Source organism: Prionailurus bengalensis, chromosome D4 (assembly GCF_016509475.1).
Source record: "Prionailurus bengalensis isolate Pbe53 chromosome D4, Fcat_Pben_1.1_paternal_pri, whole genome shotgun sequence".
In the NCBI taxonomy this organism is placed as follows: domain Eukaryota; kingdom Metazoa; phylum Chordata; class Mammalia; order Carnivora; family Felidae; genus Prionailurus; species Prionailurus bengalensis.
In genome coordinates this window covers 89,487,491-89,508,242 of record NC_057359.1, presented here as the reverse complement: position 1 = coordinate 89,508,242, position 20,752 = coordinate 89,487,491, and the positions used below count along the sequence as shown (strand labels likewise).

The following is a 20,752-nucleotide window of genomic DNA, read 5'->3' as shown; positions in this document are numbered from 1 at the left end:
CACTCCTGGCACGGGAGACTGACCAGGGAGTCAAGGAGCCGGGCCAGGCCACACAACAAGGCTCTCGGCAGAAGTCGGAAGCAAAGCCCCGTGTCAGCAGCTGGGGCCTGGAAAGCTAGGCCAGCCCAACACCTGGAAAGATCAGCATTCCCCTAGGGCTCCTTCTTTGGAGCTGAGTGGATTCCAATCCAGGTTTCTGGCCCCCAGGTTTCTAAGGAGACTGGGAGGTAGGAAGTGGCCTTCCTCAGGCGGAGGCATGGATCAGAAAAAGCAGGCTGCACGAGTGAGTCTCTGCACGGGCTCTCCCCTCTCCCGGATTCCAGGCAGCCTGCAGGCAATGAGCCACACAAACCTGAGCCACCTGGAAGCCTCCAGATCCCCTGAGAGACGCTCACAGGGCCTCAGGCAGCTCACCTGCTTTTGCCACTGCCTGGCTCTTCCCACCAGGAGGTGGTCAATCCCTGAAACGGAGCCGCATCTCCTCACCGCCAAGAGGCAGAGCCACTTGGGAAGAGCTGTCCCTACAGGACCAGGAGGCTAGATGGCCCAGCAGGACGCGGGGGGAGAGCAGTCCAGGGGCAGAGGAATCTGGGGGACCGGCACCGTGCACAGGAAGCGTCCCCCTCGGCAGGGCGGCAGAGGGTACTGATGGAGGCTGAGCTCTCCTGACGGGTGCCTGGGGCAGCCACCGCTCGAGGACCAACGGGCTGGGGCTCTGGGTTTCGGTTTTCAAGCCACAACGACAACAACGACAACAACATGCCACGAGAGAGGCAGACAAGCAGTGTGAGAGCAAGTGATGGAGACGCCCACACACAACGGCCTGGGTGGGCAGCGGCCCTCCTGGAGGACGACAGAGGGACGGAGTCGGGGCGCCGGACACACGGCAGGGCATGCATGCATGGGTGCGGCTTACAACAACAGGCTTGGTAACAGAACAGCAACAGAGAAGAGCCTGGGGTTCGGTCTGCGTTTTACCTTTTGGCTTTCAAAGGCGTCCCATTCTGTTGGCTGTCATAACGGGGAGAGGCGTCACCACCACCTGGCCTAATGGTCTTGTCCCCAAACCCCCCCGGCTCCAGCTTTCGGCTCTGCCTGTCGGCCAGGGGCCTCTGGCTGGAGAAGCTCCTCTTGGCCAGCTCCTTCTTCTCACCCGCGGCGGCCCCGGGCAGGCTGCCGTCCGCCTGCGGGTCGGGCTCGGCCCCCGGGCCCTCGCGCCGCTCCCGCCGCTCGCTGAAGTCACTGCTCTCGGAAGCCGTCTCCCACTCCTCGTTGGCGTGATCGGACGAGTTCTGGTACGAGAGCTCGGGGGACCCGCTCTTGTCCCCGGGGCAGAGCTTGGGCCGGCCCGGCCACGGTCCCGCCAAGAGGTGCGGCTCCTCCTCCGGCCCCCACAGGCCCAGGGACTCCCGCTCCTGCCGGAGGCGCCGGAAGCGAGGGGGCTTGTCCTGACGCGGGGGGCGCCTTCTCCGGAAGGGCCGGTTCTCGGCGCCTTCCGAGTCGGCCGCATGGTCATCGGGGAAGAAGGGCCTCTTGTCCTCCAGGCGGCCGTCCTCGAAGGCCCTGGCGCCAAGCGAGTCAGAATGTCTGTAGGCGTCAGGGACACAGTCTCTGTCTGCGGGTCGTCGGGACCCGCACGTGTCTGGGGAGCTGTACTCCTGCCAGGAGGCTCCCGGGCCCTTGCTCTGCCAGTGGGCGGCCTCTTTGGACACAAAGGTTCTCCGGCCGTAGCCGCAGCTGCTCAGCCGGGGAGGGAGCGCCCGGCCGAAGGCGCGAGGGCCTCGGCTCTTGGCCTCCGGGCCGCCGTGGTCCTCGGAGCATGCCTTGGTGGAGCGCCAGGAGTCCCTGAAGTCGCCCCTCCTCAGGGTGCTGCCCTCCCGCTCCAGGAGCGAGCCCTCGCTCCCGTTCTCCGAGCCTCGCTGCCGCCGCCGCTTGGGAAGCTCTTCGTACTCAGAGCCCTCGCTGTGCGTCTCGCTGGCGATGCGCCGTCGCGGCTTGGCCCTGGGGAAGTCCTCCGGCTGGCCAAAGTCCCGCAGCCCCCGGCCGCGGCCACTCCTCTGGCCGCCGCCGTAGACGCCCCGCGCCCCGAGCACCCCCCCACCGCAGAGGCCTGGGCCACCGCCCGCCGGCCGCCCTCGGAAGGTGAACTCTCGGAAGCCGCGGCCGCGGCCCCGGGCCTGCCCTCGGCCCCCGAAAGCTTGCTCCTCGTCGATAAAGATCCAGTTGTTCCTCTTTGTCGCGGGCGTGTCACTGGACTCCCGGGAGGGTCTGCCCTCCCAGGCCCTGGCCGGCTTCTCGTCCTCGTCACACCTGCTGGCCTCGCGGCCCACACTAGCACGGGCAGGGCCCTGGTCCTCCAAGGGGGAGGGGGAGGAGTTGGCCAGCGCGGGGTCGTTCTCTTCGTCCTCGTCCTTCTCTGCCTTGCGAGCCGGCCCCTTCTCCTTGGCCACCCGGGCGCTCTCCTCCCCCAGCTCCTGCTTAATCTTCTCCAGTTCCTTCTCCTTGTCCTCCACCTTGAGGGCTTTCAGGACGGGCTTCTTGATGGGTCCCGACCTCCGCGTCCTGCTGGTCTGCTCCTGGTGCTGGCTGCCGGGGCCCCGGGGCTCGGCAGTCCACTCGGGCTCCAGGGACGGCTGTTTGTTGGGGCTCCCGTCCTTCTCCCAGGAGGAGACGTTAAAGGGTGGCTCCTCCCGGGGTGTTCCCTTCTCGATGCCGCTGGCCGTGTCCGTGGACTCTGGCGGGTGGCTAACGTCCCAACCGCTATACTCTGGCTTTTTCTCCGCTGGGGCAAAGTCGGGCTCCAGTGGGGAACACCTGAGGTCTGGGCTGTGACCCCCAGGAGCACCCGCTTCCTGAACATTTTCTTGGGGTGGAAACAAAAGCTCCTGGCCTATTCTTTGAGAAGAGACACAGTTGTCAAAGTCTGCTGGGGCCTTCTTGTCAAAAGCACTCAAGAACTCCTCCCCTCTCTCCTCAAGGAGATCGCGCTGGGCACCTACACCCCCTGACCTTCCAGGGGGGGCAGAGTAAGAGCTTTCATTCCTGAAAAGGAACCAGAAAAATCAGTCAATGTGATTGGAGCTTGGTTCCTGGTTTCCATGCTGAACACAGAGCTTAGTTTTAAAAAGAAAAAAAAAAAAATCTTTTTAAAAAAGAAAATGAAAAAGAAAAAAAACATAAGCACCAACATTTGCTCTAGCTTTAAACACGTCTCAGAGCTGCTGGGCCATGGATTGGTCGGCGGCCCCTGGAGTCCAGAGTGAAGAACGCGGGGGCTGCTGGTGGCCTCAGCGTGCCACCTGGAGGCGTAGCAGCTGGGGATCCTCTGGTTCAAGCGAGAAGCTGGAGCCTGGGAGTCCACGGAGAGTCTGGGGCCCTGGGCCAGCAGGGCCAGCTTGCTCCACTTGGACAGGAAGGAGCCACGACCCGGGCACGCAGCCCCGCCAGACCCCACCCCTCGCCCTGACCCAAGGTTCAGCAGATCTGCCTCTGACCCAGGACCTCTCCTCGGCCGTCAGCCCCGCCGGCAGGTGAGCGCCTCTCACACAAAAGCGTTCCAGCAAACCTCCTCGTACTCCCCGTCCACGGAGGACACTGCCTGCAGGGACAGCGCCCCCTCCCGGAGCCCCGCACGAGCAGGATTTGGACATCCTGCCTTCACTCGCAGGCCAGGACGGCCGAGTTCCAGCTCACCTGACGTGCATGTCCACGGCCAAAGCGTCGTTTGATTTCGGCTGCGGAAGCGAGTAGCCTTTGCTCTGCAACGCCATGTAGCCCTCTGGGCTCCACACGGGGGCCGGATCGAGGGCGGCCACTTTCCTTTCTTGCAGCGGGGGCACGCAGTTCTGGTCCTCAGAGCGACAGCCAGTCCCACCGAGGGAGTCTTGGGGCATCATGGGTTTCATCAGTCCTGAAGGAGGCACAGGCAAAGAATCACCCTGCATCAGCCAGCACTGAGCCGCACTCCGATCTCGGGGGCAACCCAAGGCCCGAGGGAGACCGTAGTTACCAGTTACCCTATCGGGCGGACACAGCACCCCACCTGCTCGCCATCGCCGAGCCCTCTGTGTTCTCTCAACACGGAACCTCTGAAGGCGCACGAGCACGCGACAGGAGGGGTCTACGGATCCATTCTAAGACCTGTGAAGTCCAACCTGCGCTCCAGGTTCAGGACCCCATGCTGAAGAGTGCCTCAAACTGGCAAATGGAAACTGGAAATATCTAACTAGAGAGCCCATCACGTCAGCAAAAGGCTAGAGAGGTCTCGAGGGTCCGTGTGCGGGCAGGGACGCTGAGGTCTCCTGCCCAGGCGCGAGGAAGACCAGCCGTGTGGCCAAGAGGCACACGGACCAAGAGCTGCCGTCTGCAGGCTTCAAACCCCGAGCAGCAAGCCTTAGGAAGGGATTCTGGTTTCAGTTTTGTTTTTTTTTAATGTTTATTTATATTTCAGAGAGAGAGAGAGAGAGAGAGAGAGAGAGACAAAGAGAGTGCACAAGCAGGGGAGGGGTACAGAGAGGGGGAGACACAGAATCCGAAGCAGGCTCCAGGCTCTGAGCCGCCAGCACAGAGCCTGACACGGGGCTTGAACTCGCTAACTGTGAGATCGTGACCTCAGCCGAAGTCGGACGCTTAACCGACTGAGCCACCCAGGCGCCCCCATCAGTTCCTTTATTTATTTTTAAAAAGATTTTATTTTTAAGTAATCTCTACACCCAACATGGGGCTCAAACCCACAACCCTTAGACCATTTAGAGTCGGATGCTCTCCTGAACAAGCCAGCCAGGTGCCCCAGTTCCTTTTATCTCTAGCCCTAGGACTGACTGCCACACTCCACGTTTTTATACGGTGAATGGGGGTGCACAGATGACAATCAACTGGTTAACGGACCTGAGGTGATTAACACACAGAGGACACCTCGGTCCCTCCAGACATAAGCTAGCAGGGGAAAGTGTGCCACCACCCCCCTCCCCGCCACCGTGGCCTATCTGTCCACGTCCATCAACCTGGGGAGAGTGAGGAGGGAGGTGGTGCAGAAATTAAACGTCTCATCAGGCCTAAGTCTGTGGACAGAAAAAGATCTGATTTTTCAGATCCTTTCTTCACAGAGCTTATTAGCATACACACATGTTGTGTGGCTTTTACACAGAGATAATCTGGCCAGAAAACGGCTCTGCATTAGGCCGGTGCGTTAAAGCTTTCTTTTAGCTCTAGAGCGCCCTCTTCAAATGCCACTGATACGTGACTCCAACATAAAGTTAGTGTGAGTCAGCCGGTGGGGACCCTCTCTGGAACCCTGAAATTACACACCACTCATTAAGTACTCATTATGAGGCACACTGGCTTCTTTTCACAGCTCTTATTACCTGGAAAACCCTGCTACCACAAACGTGCGGGGCAGAATAGGTCATCACACATATCACTTGCAGAGCTGTGTTCCCAAGAAACTGGGAAATCCCCAGGGAGTTGAAACCACAGCCACCGGCCAGCGCCACAAGCCGGTGCTTCCTGGAGGGGAGCAGGGGAATACACCTGTCAGTCCTAGTAACCATGGGCTTGGACTCTGACCCCTGGCAGCACAGGGGATGGAGCTTTCTGCACAAGGAGGAGCGGCTCAAGACAGAGGCCCTCAATTCAAAGGCAGATTTAAAAATCCATGCTCTTTTGGGGCACCCGGGTGGCTCAGTCGATTGAGTGCCTGACTCATGATTTTGGCTCAGGACATGATCTCACAGTTCGTGAGTTCAAGCCTCACATCAGGCTCTGCACTGGCAGTGTGGAGCCTGCTTGAGATTCTTTCTCTCTCCCCACCCCTTCCCTGTTCACATGGGTGGCTCGCTCTCTCTCTCAAAATAAACAAATAAAAATATTAAAAAACATATATATATGTATATATATATACACACACACATATATATACATATACATACACACACACACACACACACACACACACACACACGCTCTTTAGTACAGGGAAACAACTTAAGTTTGTGTCCTGGCCTGGGCCAGTTAGGGAAAAATAGTTAGCTGCTAGGAATGTATAACTGTGCTGGCTTTCATGCAGGTTGTGGGGAGGAGGGTTTAGATGCATTCCCCAAGAGTGGTCCAGAATTTTCCCAAGTTAGAATAGCAAGGGGTTCTAGGAAGGCAAGAGAAAACATAACTGGAGAGACAGACTCTCCACTCGAGCTGTACCGGATCCCCACAACAAATACAGCTCTGTTGAAAATGAGCTCACAATCCAAAATTCCCAGTATGTGTGGGAAGCTGCCCACCACTAGCCCACAGTGAGCCCACAGGGTTACCTGCCTGAGAACTTCAGATAACAGAATAATAAATACTAGAAATCAGGTTTTAAGTTATTAAAAGCATAAAAAAGGAATTAAAACCGTAAGAAAAACATGACACACACACAAACACACACACACTAGAATTGACAAAAGAAATTCCAATAATAAAAAATATAGTCGCTGAAAAAACTCACTGGGCAATAAAATTAAAAAGAGAGAGAGAGAGAGAGAGAAACTGGACACAAGCAGAGAGAAAATGGACACAACACGGGGAGACGAAACCACAGAGGAAAGAGGAGATCTTAAAGAAGCCAGAAAGAACACAGAGTGGGTTCCACAGAAACGAATCACTCTGAGCAGCCACAGAACCAGAAGAAAATGGCCTACTACCTTCCTGGTCCTGAAAAAGAGACGTGCCAACCCAGAATTCTACACCCAGCTAGAGAAAGGGTGCCGTAAAGACTTTTTCAGGCAAAGAAAACCTACTGCCAGAAAAACTTCCTGAAGAACTCGACAGAATGTACTTCACAAAGAAGCGTATCGCCCCCAGATGGAACACACGGGAAGGAACTAGTGAAGGGACAGGCGGGTCTGCAGAAGCAGACTGCAGGAAGCAACAGAACCAATGCCCGATTTGGTGGCAGAAAAACAACTAAAACTCGAGGGAGAACTCAGAAGACAGACTGATGAGCTAATCAGCTCGAGGGAAGGGTGAGAACGCCCATCAGCCTACGCCAGTCACAGGCGCGTATCAGGACGTCACGGAACCGCTAACACAGTACAAACAGCACGCAGGAGTCAAACAACCGGAAGCATGGGAAAACTTGATCCAAAAAAAGGAAGAAGAAAAGTAAGAAAGGTGGGATCAACAGAAAGTATAAAGTAGGACAGCAGAAAATCCGAATATCATAATCTCCCCAAATCCAAAGAGAGGCACTTTGGCAATTACAGTCACAGGTTTTCAGAGTGGGTAAAACCACACGCATCTTGTTGTACCTACAAACGCCCCCTGCAAAAAAGGGCTCAGGGAGGCGGATGAAAAAGATACCAAATGAATCTTCATCAAAAGAAACCTGGAATGATGACATCAGTATCAGACACAGTGGACAGGAGAGGTGGAAAGCACAGTTAAGGAGGACAGTGCTGTGAGGATAAGGGGAACGAGATACATCAGTCCAAACCTGTTTGCTTCCAGACAGAGCGAAGCCCGACAGGCTTAGGGATTCAACACACCTACAGTCACAGTGGGAGATTCTCACGCACCTCTTAGTAAGTGATTGGGGGGGTGGGGGGTGGGGGGTAACAAATCGTGATGGATGTGAGAGAAACTCGCACAGCACAGCCAGCAAGTTCGATGGAATGGACCACATCCAATTGGAGAATATTCTTTTCAAGAAAACACAGAATGTTAGATAAAGAGTATGTAACAGCCTACAAAAAAAATCTCACCCAAACACCAAGCAATCTCGATCGGGAGCTAGCTGGCATACGAATGCCCTTGAGTGAAACCTGACCCGCCACCTGTTTTCAAAAATAAAGTTTTACTGGAAAGTGACCAGACTCGTTCAATCACTATCGTCTTTGGTCATTTTTGTTCTACAACAGCAAAATGGAGTAGCTGTTCAAAGCCCAAAATATTTATTATCTGGCATTTATAGAAAAGCTTCCTGACCCCTGTTCTAGATCATACAGACAATGGTATCTGATGCCACAAAGCAGCCACGTTAGAAATTAACACCATCTGGATATTCTTAAAACTCTGTATTTGGAAAATTTATGCCATACTATTAAAAACCATCAACCAAAGAAAGGTAACAAATCAAAATCTGACGAACACTGAAAACTGTACAGTAACAAAAATGCTGTATCTTAAAACTCCTGTTCATAGCAATTTACAGCTGAAGTAATACTTAAATACTTACATCTAAAAATCAGAAATTACTGGGCTAAGTATTCAACGCAATTACAAAAGAGTACAATACTTTCAAAGGAATTAATGAGGAAAATTAATGAAATAAAAACCAAATAAGATAAAAGAATTAAGAAACCCAAAAGTGGCTTTTTAAAAATGGCATTTTAAAAATGGGGAGGAGAAATCAAGGAAAAAAAGAGAGAAGTCACAAAAAAACATTAAGAATGGAAAGAGAGACATCCTTCAGTAAGAAAAAAAAGAAAGAAGAAAAAAAAAGAAAGAGGAAAAAAAAGGACGTGGCAGGGACATCAGAACTAGTCAAAACAACATATAATGCATCATCAGAAAGACTCTGCCCAGTAATTCTTTGCGACTGGTACTATCCATGCCCTCACGGCACCAACAACAGAGTTAAAACTCAGACTGGTCACGTGAGTTACAGGAGCGGCCAGACTGGATCCGGGCGGGCCTAAGTCCCGAGGCAACACCCCGAACACCACACCGTCCTGGACTCCACTGGTGTGGCCCGCTGGGGCTCGCTTACCCGAGGGATGGAGGGCGGACGGGTAGAAATCCACTGGGGCCCGAGTGGGCGGGATCCGTGGGTCCATGTAGGAAGGCATCATCATCCACCTGGGATCGAAGCCCAGCATTTGGGGGTGGTGGGGGTAGAAAGTGCGCTGCGGGTGGGAAGGTGGGGGGTACACGGGCTGCCAGTGCTGCATCTTATATAGCTGCTCCTGAGCAGACAGAGAGAGAACAGGTCAGACCGGTGCTCGGGGCAGAGACCGTGCAGGTGTATACACGCACATGCACGCACTCTCACACATATACACACTACACACACACGCACACACCCCCACCCGCCCCCATACACACACACTCACACACACAGGCACACTAACCCCGGGCTGTAGGAGTCTCTGATGGCTCCCCACAGCTCTCCATGGAACAGCCCGAGTCCCACCAGGCCCCACGTGACCTGCCCGACCACCCACCAGCTTCACTGCACACGACTGCCTGCCCACATGGGGCCCTGGTTGCACACTGGGCCCTCTGTCTAGGAGGCTTCCTACTCCCTTGCATCCCGGCTCATCCCTGCTCCTCCTTCAGGATTCCGCTCAAACGCCCTTCCTCCGGGCAGCCACCCCGAGTCCCTGGACGAGACGAGGCCCCTGCCTCTGCTCTGCAGCACTGGTCCTTCTCCTCTGTAGCACTGACAGTGGGTGATCATTTTGAGCTGCCGGTCTCCCTCACAAAACCCTAAGAAACTACACGCCGGGTTCACTGTCGTATCCCTGCGGCCTACCACCAGTCACGGCACATAGAAAATCCAGTGCACAAATGGATGAATATCAGCAAAACCTTCAAAATCTGGTCCTAGACCCCGTGGGGGCTCATTTCCAGCCCTGCCCCTTCACATCAGTGACCTCCAGGGCTGCCCTCTCCAGTGCACCCAGAATCAGCATTCCGGCAGGACCCAGGTGCAGAGTCAGACGAGAAAAGCGGACCGGGCCGCACCCTTCCCATCTGCAAACAAAAAGGCCCGGGCTGGATTCCCAGGACGGCTCTGTGGGCCTCTGCCCAGAGCTCCTCCTCCGTCTGGACCCCAGGCCCCCGGGGAACCTGACCAGACAGTCTGTCTGCCAGGCTCCTTCGGCAGTCCTGGTGCTTTCAGACTCCTTTCTCTTCCCGAAGAAGGACTTACCGTCCCCGCCCCCCAGAAGCGTTACACACAGGAGCTCTCGCTGCTGTGTCTGGCTGGAGTCACCCCAGAGACCTTCCTGGTCAGTAGTTCTCCACCAAGCCGGGGAGTAACTGCACAGTGCTGGCTCACACTATAACACCGTCAAAGCACACAAGGAACACAGCTTCGTGTTTACCGCTCAGGACCTGATGAGCTTCCGGAAGACCTCGTAGGGGCCCAGGGGAAGGAGGGTCTGGGGTGAAGGTTTTACAGGCAACCAAATGAGATTCTGGAAAAGGCTGGAGATGCTGGAGATCCTGATTTGTGTCCCTAAGGCACACATGTTCTGCACCGGGATCGTTGTTATTAAGGATGATTTACTGCACATCTAGCTGCTGGGCTACGTGATGTCCACGTTTCATCTGTTTCCCACCCGAGTGCACTGCTCATCAGTAATCATCTGTTCCTTCATTTATCACTCCTGGAACACACACAATCACCAACGGTGCTTCCAGCTGGCCACCAGAGATCGGTACGATTACAACCATCACCCACGTAATCTTCTCTGGGGCGAAGAGCAGGTCCCTTTTAAAGTTCACAAAACACTAATAAAGATGACACTGAAAACGCCGATCCACCAGAATGCAGGTGCCACAAAACCCTCGCTGCCCCTCTGAGGCCGGTACTCGTTGTTCCTGGGCCATCTGAGGCCACACTCGACCCGAGAAGCTGCACGATTAGGACCAGGATGCACAGCAGTCCAACTCAACCCCTACAAACCCCCGTGCTTATCCCAAGCTAGTACACCTCTCTGCCAGCTTTCCAAGCCCTCCCGGGCCTCCTCACTCCTTGGGACGGTCCCAGGGCGGACAACGCTGGCCTATGGACAGGCTGCAGTGCGCTGCTCTGAACGAAAACACCACGCTTCAGCGAAACTGCACTGGGTGAGTGCACACCCCGCTGCCACTGCCTCACCAACACCAGACAAGGGAAGACGCCACCAACAACCATTCTATTCATCCACGGGAGAAATCACTCGGAAAAACAAAACACGGCCAGGGATGATCTTCCAAGGCTGTGAGTTTTCAGGTGCAGCCCCTAACATCCGTGCCAGTGATGGGGATATTCGAGTTGTTTCTTTTCATCGAAGGGGGAGGGGACCAGAGGAGGAGACAGGGGGCATCCACATTCAGCAGTCGGATCTGTTTACCTGCTGTTGCTGCTGCTGCTGGCGCTGGAATCTGGGAGGAAGAGACTTCTGGTACTTGCTGAACTCCTGTGCAGGGGACCCAGCCTCCCTGGCGCCCTCCTCACCGCCGCCACTCTGAGCCACAGCCGGAGGAGCCGCGGGGGCTTCTTCTGAAAACGTGTTGGGGGTTCCCTGGGCAGGAAACTCAGGGGAGCCTAGAGGACAAGTAACCAGAGAAACGGCTGCGGTGAGCTCACAGAAGCCGGGCCAGTCAAACGTTTACGGCAAACGCTTGCTCTCGTTGGCACGGACGGTGCACGAGGTCATGGACTCCCCACGACGCCATCGCTTCAGAGGTGAGAGCGAGCTAAGGGTCGAGAGGTCAGAGGAACCACCAGGGTTCCAGAAGAGAAGGGTTCTATTGAAAAGGACCCCAGTAAATGAGAGAGCAGCCACCGGCTCGGCGATAGCCCACAGCCATCACCTGAGCGACATGAGTCAATGCAGCCAAAGGCCGTGCTGGCCACCAAGTCAGCACGCGTCCCCTGGCTGGTTGCCTCATCTGTAAAGGGAGGACAGCAACTCTGTCCATCCCACAGGCCTTTGTGAGCCTTAAGGGAGACAATCCATGCAAGGCCGGTAGCAAGTGCTCCACACAACTTCCCATCTGTATACTCTCTGAAATTCCCTTCTTCCTTACCTCAAGCCACCTTTACAGCTTTAACGAAGTAGAAAAGACATCGGCATTCTTGATTTTACTGCAGGGGACACCCAAACCCTGATGCAAAGCCTCAGGGACCCAGCGGTGCAGCGCAGGGGGAACACGGAAGAGCACAGAGCAGGTGCCCACACACCCCGAAGGCCAGTCTCAATTGAACACACTCACACCATGGCACCCGCTTCCTGGACTCTCCACTGCCCGTCTCAGCGAGTGTGGACACCAGCACAGGCTGCACTCGGGCCACAGTGAGAGGCGATGGGCAGGACAGTGGCGGTTTCTCAGTGTTCCTTGGCCAGAAGGGGGCTGAGGACCAGCAGACCATGACCATGAGTAAGACCCACCTGAGAAGCTTTCAGGGTCTGAAACTAACATCAGGCCCCTCTCTCCTAAACAGAGTTGGTTTTAGTTCGTTTAAGAAGGTCCCAAAGAACAAAGCCGGTCACAAAGAACATGTTCTTTACAACTGCTACAAGGCACTTTCCGACGTGCAATGCTGTTCAACATCTCTTATGGAGCCGTGTGGATCCAGCCCTCAGAATCCAGGCCAGGAAAAACATACTCTAACAAACAGGCGGGCTTCTCCCCAAGGTCACAAAGATACTTTGTGGTTCTCTCTCTCTCTCTCTCTCTTTCTTTCTTTCTTGAGATAGAGTGTGTGCATGTGCGAGCACAGGTGAAGGAGGGGCAGAGAGAGAGGGAGAGAGAGAATCCCAAGCAGGCTCCGTGTTGTCAGCACAGAGCCCAACTTGGGGCTCGATCCCACGAACATGAGATCATGACGTGAGCAGATATCAAGAGGTGGACGCTTAACCGACTGAGCCACCCCGGCGCCCCACTTTGTGATTTTGGTTTTTTTTTTTTTTAATGTTTATCCATTTTTGAGAGAGACAGAGAGACAGAGCACGAGCAGGCAAGGGGCAGAGAGAGAGGGGAGACACATTCTGAAGCAGGCTCCAGACTCTGAGCCGTCAGCACAGAGCCCGACGTGGGGCTTGAACTCACAAACCGTGAGATCATGACTTGAGCTGAAGTCAGCCGCTTCACCGGCTGAGCCCCCCCGTCGCCCCACTTTGTGATTTTGTTAAATGAACTCAGAGGACCCTGGGCTTGCATTGAGGCCCGCCACCATCCGCATCTTTGGTTGAGCAGTGGCAGGGGTGAGAATGGCCACAAGGTACGGAATGACAACCAAGCGGGCAGCGCGCACACTTTCCGTATCTAGAAGCTGCACGAGGTGCTTTCTGTACGTTATCTCACGTGCCCCTCAGCGTGTGGCAAAGTGCGTACTAATTCCAGCCCATTTTACAGATGAGGGAACGGGCACCAGGGAGGTGAGTGGCCGCAGCCAGCCGGTTTCAGTCCCTGACACAGGACGTGAACCCATGCCGAAACTCAACGGCCGGTGCTTCCCCGCCCCCTCCAGCTGCCCGCCACAGGCTGAACCAGTAAGGCAGGGAGGCACCCACAGCCTAGGGTGTCCAGTTGATGGGACAAGGGCCCAGCGCCTACCTTTGCGGACAGCAGGGCCATTCTCCTGTGGGGGCACCTTCTCGGTGCCTGGAGATCGGGGCACTTCCTTCTCTGCCGGTTTCGGGGCCTCGCCCGCCTTCTGAGCCTGCTTACGCTTCTGGTCCAGCTGCTTGAGCTTGGCGGCACAGGCAGCCAGCCTCTCCTCCCGTGCTCGGCGCTCCTCCTCCTCCCGGCGCTTTCGGGCTCGTTCCACGGCCTCGGACATCTCTGACTGCACAAACTTCTGCCGTGGAGGTGGCTTGTCCTCTTTGTCCTCGACAGACTGTTGCCGGAACACGCTGCCCAGCGAGGACTTCTGCCGAGAGAAATGAAGTCTGCTGGAACGACAGACCCCAAACCCAGGAGACGGGGCCACCCCAGCATGGGAGCAGTTCTGCTTCCCAAGATCCCCGAGCACCTTCGAGAGGCAGCAGTCACGCACGCCGCAGACCTGGGTCTCCAGGCCCTTTCCTAACCTGCAGTGAGGTCTGGGCAAGTGTCAACCCTCCCTCCCTTAGCTCCCCACTGCAAGCTGGGGATAGAGGAGGCCCTCGGGGTGGTGAGTGTGCAAGGAAGGATTCGCACCACACTCTGCATGGTGACCGACAAAGAAAACAGCACCCTGGTGCTCCCACCACCACTAATGGGCACACGAGATAAGGGCCTCCACGGCTACTGGACGGGAGCAGGGACCACACGCTCATCCCCTGAGTTGCAAAACGGCTCTAGTCTTTCTCCCGTAAAAATACAGAAACCTCTGGGAATAAAGAGGTACGAGAGGGGCGCCTGGGTGGCGCAGTCGGTTAAGCGTCCGACTTCAGCCAGGTCACGATCTCGCGGTCCGTGAGTTCGAGCCCCGCGTCGGGCGCTGGGCTGATGGCTCGGAGCCTGGAGCCTGTTTCCGATTCTGTGTCTCCCTCTCTCTCTGCCCCTCCCCCGTTCATGCTCTGTCTCTCTCTGTCCCAAAAATAAATAAACGTTGAAAAAAAAAAATTAAAAAAAAAAAAAAAAAAGAGGTACGAGAAATGAAAATGCAGTCAGATCGACGGTTACAAAGTGACGCTTCATCTAAAAACATCTCTTCTGGCGACTTCCTCCACTCCTGAGTCTCTCTCACCGGTCACCAGTTACCGGACAGCAACAGAGAGAAGCCCACTCAACACCGGGAAGGTTCCTCCCTGATCTGCAGGGAGCACCCAGAATATGCACCAGCACGGACGACGGCCAAGTTCAACCGATCCCCAGCCACTGGAACTCCAGCGAGGTGACCGTCACAACACACAGCTTCCCATTCTGAGTGCTAGTGATGCACAGAAGTGTCACGAGTCCTCAAACATAAACAAACACGGTCCGGGCCTTCTCCGGTCTGCTCGTGAACCCTCCGCAAAAGCGCTATGCGACACGGTGACGGCAGTCAAGGACTTTTCCTCCTGAGAGCCGGCTTCTCACAATCCAGAGACAACGGTGACAATTGTAAAAGATCAGAAACCTCTGACCTGGAAGCGAAAGTACTTTCACACGACGTGACTGGGGCCGACGTGTGCACTGCCCTTCACGTGGCCCTTGACCAGCCCCGGCCGCGCTCTGTAGCGCTGGGCACAGTGGCACCACAGAGCCTCCACCATCAGCCCCCAGTGCTCCCAGAGAGGAAGGCGCAGCACTCAAAGCGTATGAATACTTCCATCGAGACGGCTGACGTGCCTTTCCGAGCTCCCCTAACGGTAGCTACCATTTCATAGACTCCATGCTCTGCGAAATACCTGAACTTTTCAGAAATCAGAATGCAGAAAACTCCATTTTTTCTTTCCCGACTCAGTTAATTCACATTGTTATGAGATCAAAACGAAATCTTCTTTGGATACTCACCAACCCCAATATATGAACGAAATTTGGATTCATTGCAGGGTAATTTCCAAGAATAGGTCTGTGTCAATTTGTTTTTTAATGTTTGTTTATTTGAGAGAGCGAGAGCGAGAGAGAGAGAGAGAGAGAGAGAGAGAGAGAAAGAGAAAGAATCCCAAGCAGGCTCTACCCAGTCAGCGCAAAGCCCGACGCGGGGGCTGATCTCATGAACCTGGGAGATCATGTCCTGAGCCAAAATCAAGGGTCAGCTGCTTGACTAACTGAGTCACCCAGGTGCCCTAGCTCTATGTCAATTTTGTTTCGTTTTTGTTTTCCCCTGTACCTAGCACAGTGCCTGGTACTCCTGAAGATAAAGTATTTTCATTTTATAAGATATGGAACCAGACTCCCTTAAATGGCAAAGTGCATTAAAAATGGCAAGTTTTGGGTGCCTGGGTGACTCAGTCAGTTGGGAGTCTGACTCCTGATTTCGGCCCAGGTAATGATCTCATGGCTGGGCCTGCTTAAGATTTCTCTCTCTTTTCCTCTGCCCGTCCACTGCTGGTGAGCTCTCCCTCTCCCTCTCCCTCTCCCTCTCCCTCTCCCTCTCTCTCTCTCTCCCTCAAAAAAAAAAAGCAAGGTTTGTTTTGCTTTTTTTTCCCCCCCAAATATATTTAAATTAATGCCTTTTCCACCCCTAATACTGTGCCTCCTGCACAATCCAGTCCCAAAGTCATGAAGTCATGAAGTGTGGCACGTCTGGCACCAGGAAGTCATGGTGGCTAAGAGCAGGTGGTCGGAACCCGGGCAGGGAGAGGAGGATGTCCGTGTGGAGATGTGGCTGGTGCGGGAGTGAGAGCCCCATCAAGCTGGGTGAGGAGGCAATTCATAAGCAGAGGTGGCCTAGAGGGGAGATTCAGGGCATCTGTGGGGTTGGGAGTGGGAGAACAACACGGATGGTTGAGTGAGTGAGGAGGGCATCTTTACAAGGGAGAGAGGGTGGGGGCAGAAATGGGAGACGGGTCACGTACAGGGGAGCTGATCGAGGAAGTGTGAATACTGGGGACAATGGGAACAGGTGTCTCACTGTTGGAGACAGGAGTTACAGATACGCGGTGGGAGAGAACTAGGTTGGAATGTGTGGGACCAGAGATATTTCTGTGAACTCACAGTTCTCCACGCAGATATAGGAGTAAATAATAAAGACAACACGAACATGTACGTACGTGTGCACGCACATATCTATATATACACACACATTTCCTCACTCTGTCCACCAAAAGGACCCAAGAGCAGTGAGCACTCCTGGTGACCACATATTGGTTTCTCAGTATCACAAGGGCTGATTCCAGACCAAGGCAGGGTAAGGACAAAATGAGCTTGGGAAAGGTTCTCCTGGTGGGCCTGAAAAAAAAAATTTTTTTGAAAGGGAAAGAAAAGAGAGAGAGAGAAAAAAAAAAAAAAAGAAAAAAAAAGCCAACTTGTCTAATCAGCAAGCAAGGGATTTGCTCCATAAGAATGGAGACACATAAAGACAGATGCAGCTTGAAGAGGTTCCCAACAGCCAAACCAAAAATACTTGGGGCTTCAGAGCCAACAATCAGAGGCACAGATCATAACCCACTGGTATCAATAAATAAATTCGAAGTTTCATAAGAAACAGGACATTCATAGCCTCAAAGTATCTCCCCACAAAATTCTCATCAATTACGAATGTGGAAGAGAGAAACCCCACAGCGTGAAGTTCGGCAGACATTATAACCTTAGTCGAGAGATCAGAGTGAAGGCTGTCAGCAGGCGGGCAGAGTGGAATCAGTGACCTGGCGGGAGGCAATATGAGCCAGTGTCACTCCTGAGAGATTCTAGCCACAAACGGAAACCTTGAACCTAATCGTGAGGAAGCACCAAACCAACCCCACTTGAGGTACATTCTACAAAATAACTGGCTTACAGTCCCCACAAGTGTCCAAGTCCTGAACGTTAAGGAAGGCTGAGGGGCTATCCTAGACTGAGGGCGGCATGTGACTCTGCACCGATTCTTCCGTACAAAGAACACCAGTGACACAAGTGGTACAAGACGGAGGGGGTCTGGGGATCAGATGGCAGTGGTTATCGACGCTACCTTCCTAGTTTTGACTGAGGTCACCCAGGAGGTAGAAAATAGATGCCAACGTGTTCCGCGGTGACAGGGCCTGGTCAGCCCGGCAACTCACTCTACAAAAGGTTCAGAGAAAAATATCCTTTGTATCCAGCTTCCAGCTTTTCTGTAAGTCTGTAACTGTTTTGAAATTTTCAGACAATTTTTTTTTTTTTAATTAAAACAGGAGAAAGAAACGTCCACCTAGGACTTCTATGTACGCGTGTGCACCTTCCAAGCTAATCACATGCACAGAACCCCTCCAGTGCCCATGATACCTGGTAGTCTGGGCCAGATGCCCAGCTGTGAAGCTTCCTAGAAGGTGGCTGAGGTTCTGGCACTTTGCGGACAACACGGGCCACACCCACTGCTTCACCCCAGTCCTTTCCTTCCTCTTGGGGACGCTTAGCATCAGCACTGTCCGCGGAGCTCATTGACAACTGCCGCTGCCGTCGGGGGTCCCAACTGTTCCTAGGACAAACCACAGTGAATGTGAGTTTTCCCATTCAGCCCCAGTGCAGTCTGATCTTACCCGTCACGGGGCCTCAGGAATTCCGAAGCCAGCTGCCCACATACCAGTGTCCTTCCCTCGAACAGACCCAGCCCCTCACGGCTGAGAGGACACGCCCAGAACACCACAATCCGGTGGCATCAACATTTACCAAGTCCCTCTTGCACACAAAGCTCTGGGCAGGATGTTTCACACCCGTTACTTGGTTTACGGGAAAACAAGTCCTCACCCCCATTTTAAAGGGGTGGTAATGGAGTGTCAGAGAGGCTGGGGAGCTGCCTTCCCAGGAGGAGTGACTAGACTGGAACCTAAGATCCCAGAGGAAGGTCTCTTTCCTCATACCAGGGCTCCTTCCCTGTGCTTTGCCTAAAGGAGGTGCTCGATCGATTTTCCTCAAAATAGCAAAAGGCGGCTCACTGAATAATGCCGTAACAGAGACCAAGAGGAGGAAAGCAGAGCAGACTCCACGTGAGAAAGGGGAGAGGTTCCAAAGGGAGGCTCGGAGGGAATGGAGATCCAGACCGTGCTCACCTTTACCTGCCGCGGGGGAAACAAAGGCACCAGGGAAAAACACTGTGTGCATTTACCAAGCACCTCGTGTATGCAAAACAAGTGCCCAGCACACATCAAGGAGTTCCGAGAAAAGCAGGGAGTCAGGTGTGGCCCGCACGTGCGTGTCCGCAGGTGTCCACACACACACCGGCGGGGGGGGGGGGGGTGGGGGGTGGAATGAGGCTGCGGAGGTGGCTGAGGTCACGGCAGGGCACTAAGTGCTAGTGACTACTGCCTTCACCTTGAAAGGCGCAGAAACCACACGAGGCTCCCGACCCCCCAGGAAAGATGACAAGGGCACAGTGCGAAGGAAGGAGGCGAGCCGGCTAACCTCTGAGTGGTCTGGAAAAGAAAGGATGAGGTCCCAGTGAGCCAGAGACAGTGAGCGGGAAGGGCTGGGATCCAGGGAAGTGTCAGGAAGCCGTCACAGGTGGGGAGACAAGATGTAAGGAAGACCTGGGAGCTTGGAGGAGGAGACTCACAACCAGCTCAAAGAACACCGTGGAAAGATCAGGTTCAGCAGGGTGGGGTGGGGGTGGGGGGGGTCTGGGGATTCTCAATTTGAGATGTCCTTGGTCACATTAGCAAAGCCGCGTCCAAATCCATGCCTAACTCTTTTGGTTGAATATCCAATTCACATCAACCAAAAGAGACAAGGAACAGAGTGTCCTACTGTTCCAGAAGTCTGTAATATTTTATGTCTTTGCTTTTGATTTAAATTCTTGCTCACAATTCCTTCTGAGCTTAGTGTTCCAAGAAGTGACCCACAAGATATTTTCCCAAGTGCGTCTAAAACTTCAGTTAAAATCACACAGCATTAAAATAAATTAGAAAAGGGGCGCCTGGGTGGCGCAGTCAGTTAAGCGTCCGACTTCAGCCAGGTCACGATCTCGCGGTCCGTGAGTTCGAGCCCTGCGTCAGGCTCTGGGCTGATGGCTCAGAGCCTGGAGCCTGTTTCCGATTCTGTGTCTCCCTCTCTCTCTGCCCCTCCCCCGTTCATGCTCTGTCTCTCTCTGTCCCAAAAATAAATAAACGTTGAAAAAAAAATTAAAAAAAAAAATAAACAAATAAATTAGAAAAGCCTCAAATAGTTAACTGTTTGTGTATCAGAGAAAAACTAGCAGAAGGTCACTACCAGCTCCCTCTAGAACAGCTTTGAAGGGAGGAACATCGAATAAGCAAAAAAAAAAAAAACAAAAAAAACCAAACAAACACACAAAAAACAACCCCAAGGCTCACAAACTTGGCCCTCTGAACATTCAGTTATATACAATAAAATAGACAAAAGGAAAAAACATCAAGGGGTGCCTGGGTGGCTCAGTCAGTTGAGCGTGTGACTTCAGCTCAGGTCATGATCTTACAGTTTGTGAGTTTAAGCCCCATGTCAGGGCTTGGAGCCTGGAGCCTACTTTGGATTCTGTGTCTCCCTCTTTCCCTGCCCCTCCTCTACTTGGGTTCTGTCTCTCTCTCTCTCTCTCTCAAAAATAAACATTAAAAAAAATTTTTTTGGGGGGGCGCCTGGGTGGCTCAGTCGGTTAAGCGGCCGACTTCAGCTCAGGTCACGATCTCGCGGTCCGTGAGTTCGAGCCCCCCATCGGGCTCTGTGCTGACAGCTCAGAGCCTGGAGCCCGTTTCAGATTCTGTGTCTCCCTCTCTCTCTGATCCTTCCCTGCTCATGCTCTGTCTCTCTCTTTCTCAAAAATAAATAAACATTAAAAAAAATTTTTTTGAAAAAAAATTTAAAAAAAATTTTTTAAGGAAAAACAGCAAAGCATTAATATCTAAACAATATATAACATTGATCACATTTTAAAGGAAATACATTAAGTCTAATAAATAAATATGCAAAGAACATAGGCAATTCCATACAAAAGACAGCATCCATATTTGCTGGTATTCAACATAAATAAATAAAAAGCAAATTAATGCAGCTGTAGGTACTATTTAAAAAGAACCAGAGGCGCCTGGGTGGCTCAGTCGGTTGAGTGTCCGACTTCGGCTCAGGTCATGATCTCACACTCCGTGAGTTTGAGCCCCGCGTCGGGCTCTGTGATGACAGCTCAGAGCCGGGAGCCTGCTTCGGATTCTGTGTCTCCCTCTCTCTCTGCCCCTCCCCTGCTCATGCTCTGTCTCTGTCTCAAAAATAAAAATTAAAAAAAATTAAAAATTTAAAAAAAAAAAAAAAAAAGTACTAGCCACAGACACCTGGCTGGTTCAGTGCATACAAAGTGTGACTCTTGATCTCAGGATTGGGAGTTCGAGCCCCGCGTTAGGGATGGAGTTTACTCCAAAAATAATAAAAACAGGGCGCCTGGGTGGCTCAGGCGGCTAAGCATCCGATTCTTGGTTTCGGCTCAGGTCATGCATGATCTCACAGTTTGTGAGTTCGAGCCCCACATCGG

At 53.5% G+C, this 20,752-nt stretch overlaps 1 protein-coding gene across 12 annotated transcripts in view; it reads right to left on the bottom strand.

Annotated features, from left to right (window-relative positions):
* Nucleotides 1–20,752, bottom strand: part of PRRC2B (proline rich coiled-coil 2B) — an 89,207-nt gene that overhangs the window by 18,901 nt on the left and 49,554 nt on the right. For 11 of the 12 annotated variants that reach the window (XM_043567157.1, XM_043567156.1, XM_043567163.1 and 8 more), the window contains exons 11-16: nt 17,566–17,758; nt 13,309–13,624; nt 11,100–11,293; nt 8,747–8,942; nt 3,694–3,910; nt 979–3,042 (exon numbers count right to left, since the gene is read on the bottom strand). In XM_043567157.1, coding sequence (XP_043423092.1) covers nt 979–3,042; nt 3,694–3,910; nt 8,747–8,942; nt 11,100–11,293; nt 13,309–13,624; nt 17,566–17,758 — 3,180 coding nt within the window. The remainder of the gene's footprint in view (nt 1–978; nt 3,043–3,693; nt 3,911–8,746; nt 8,943–11,099; nt 11,294–13,308; nt 13,625–17,565; nt 17,759–20,752) is intronic. The other variant, XM_043567168.1, reaches the window with a different exon arrangement.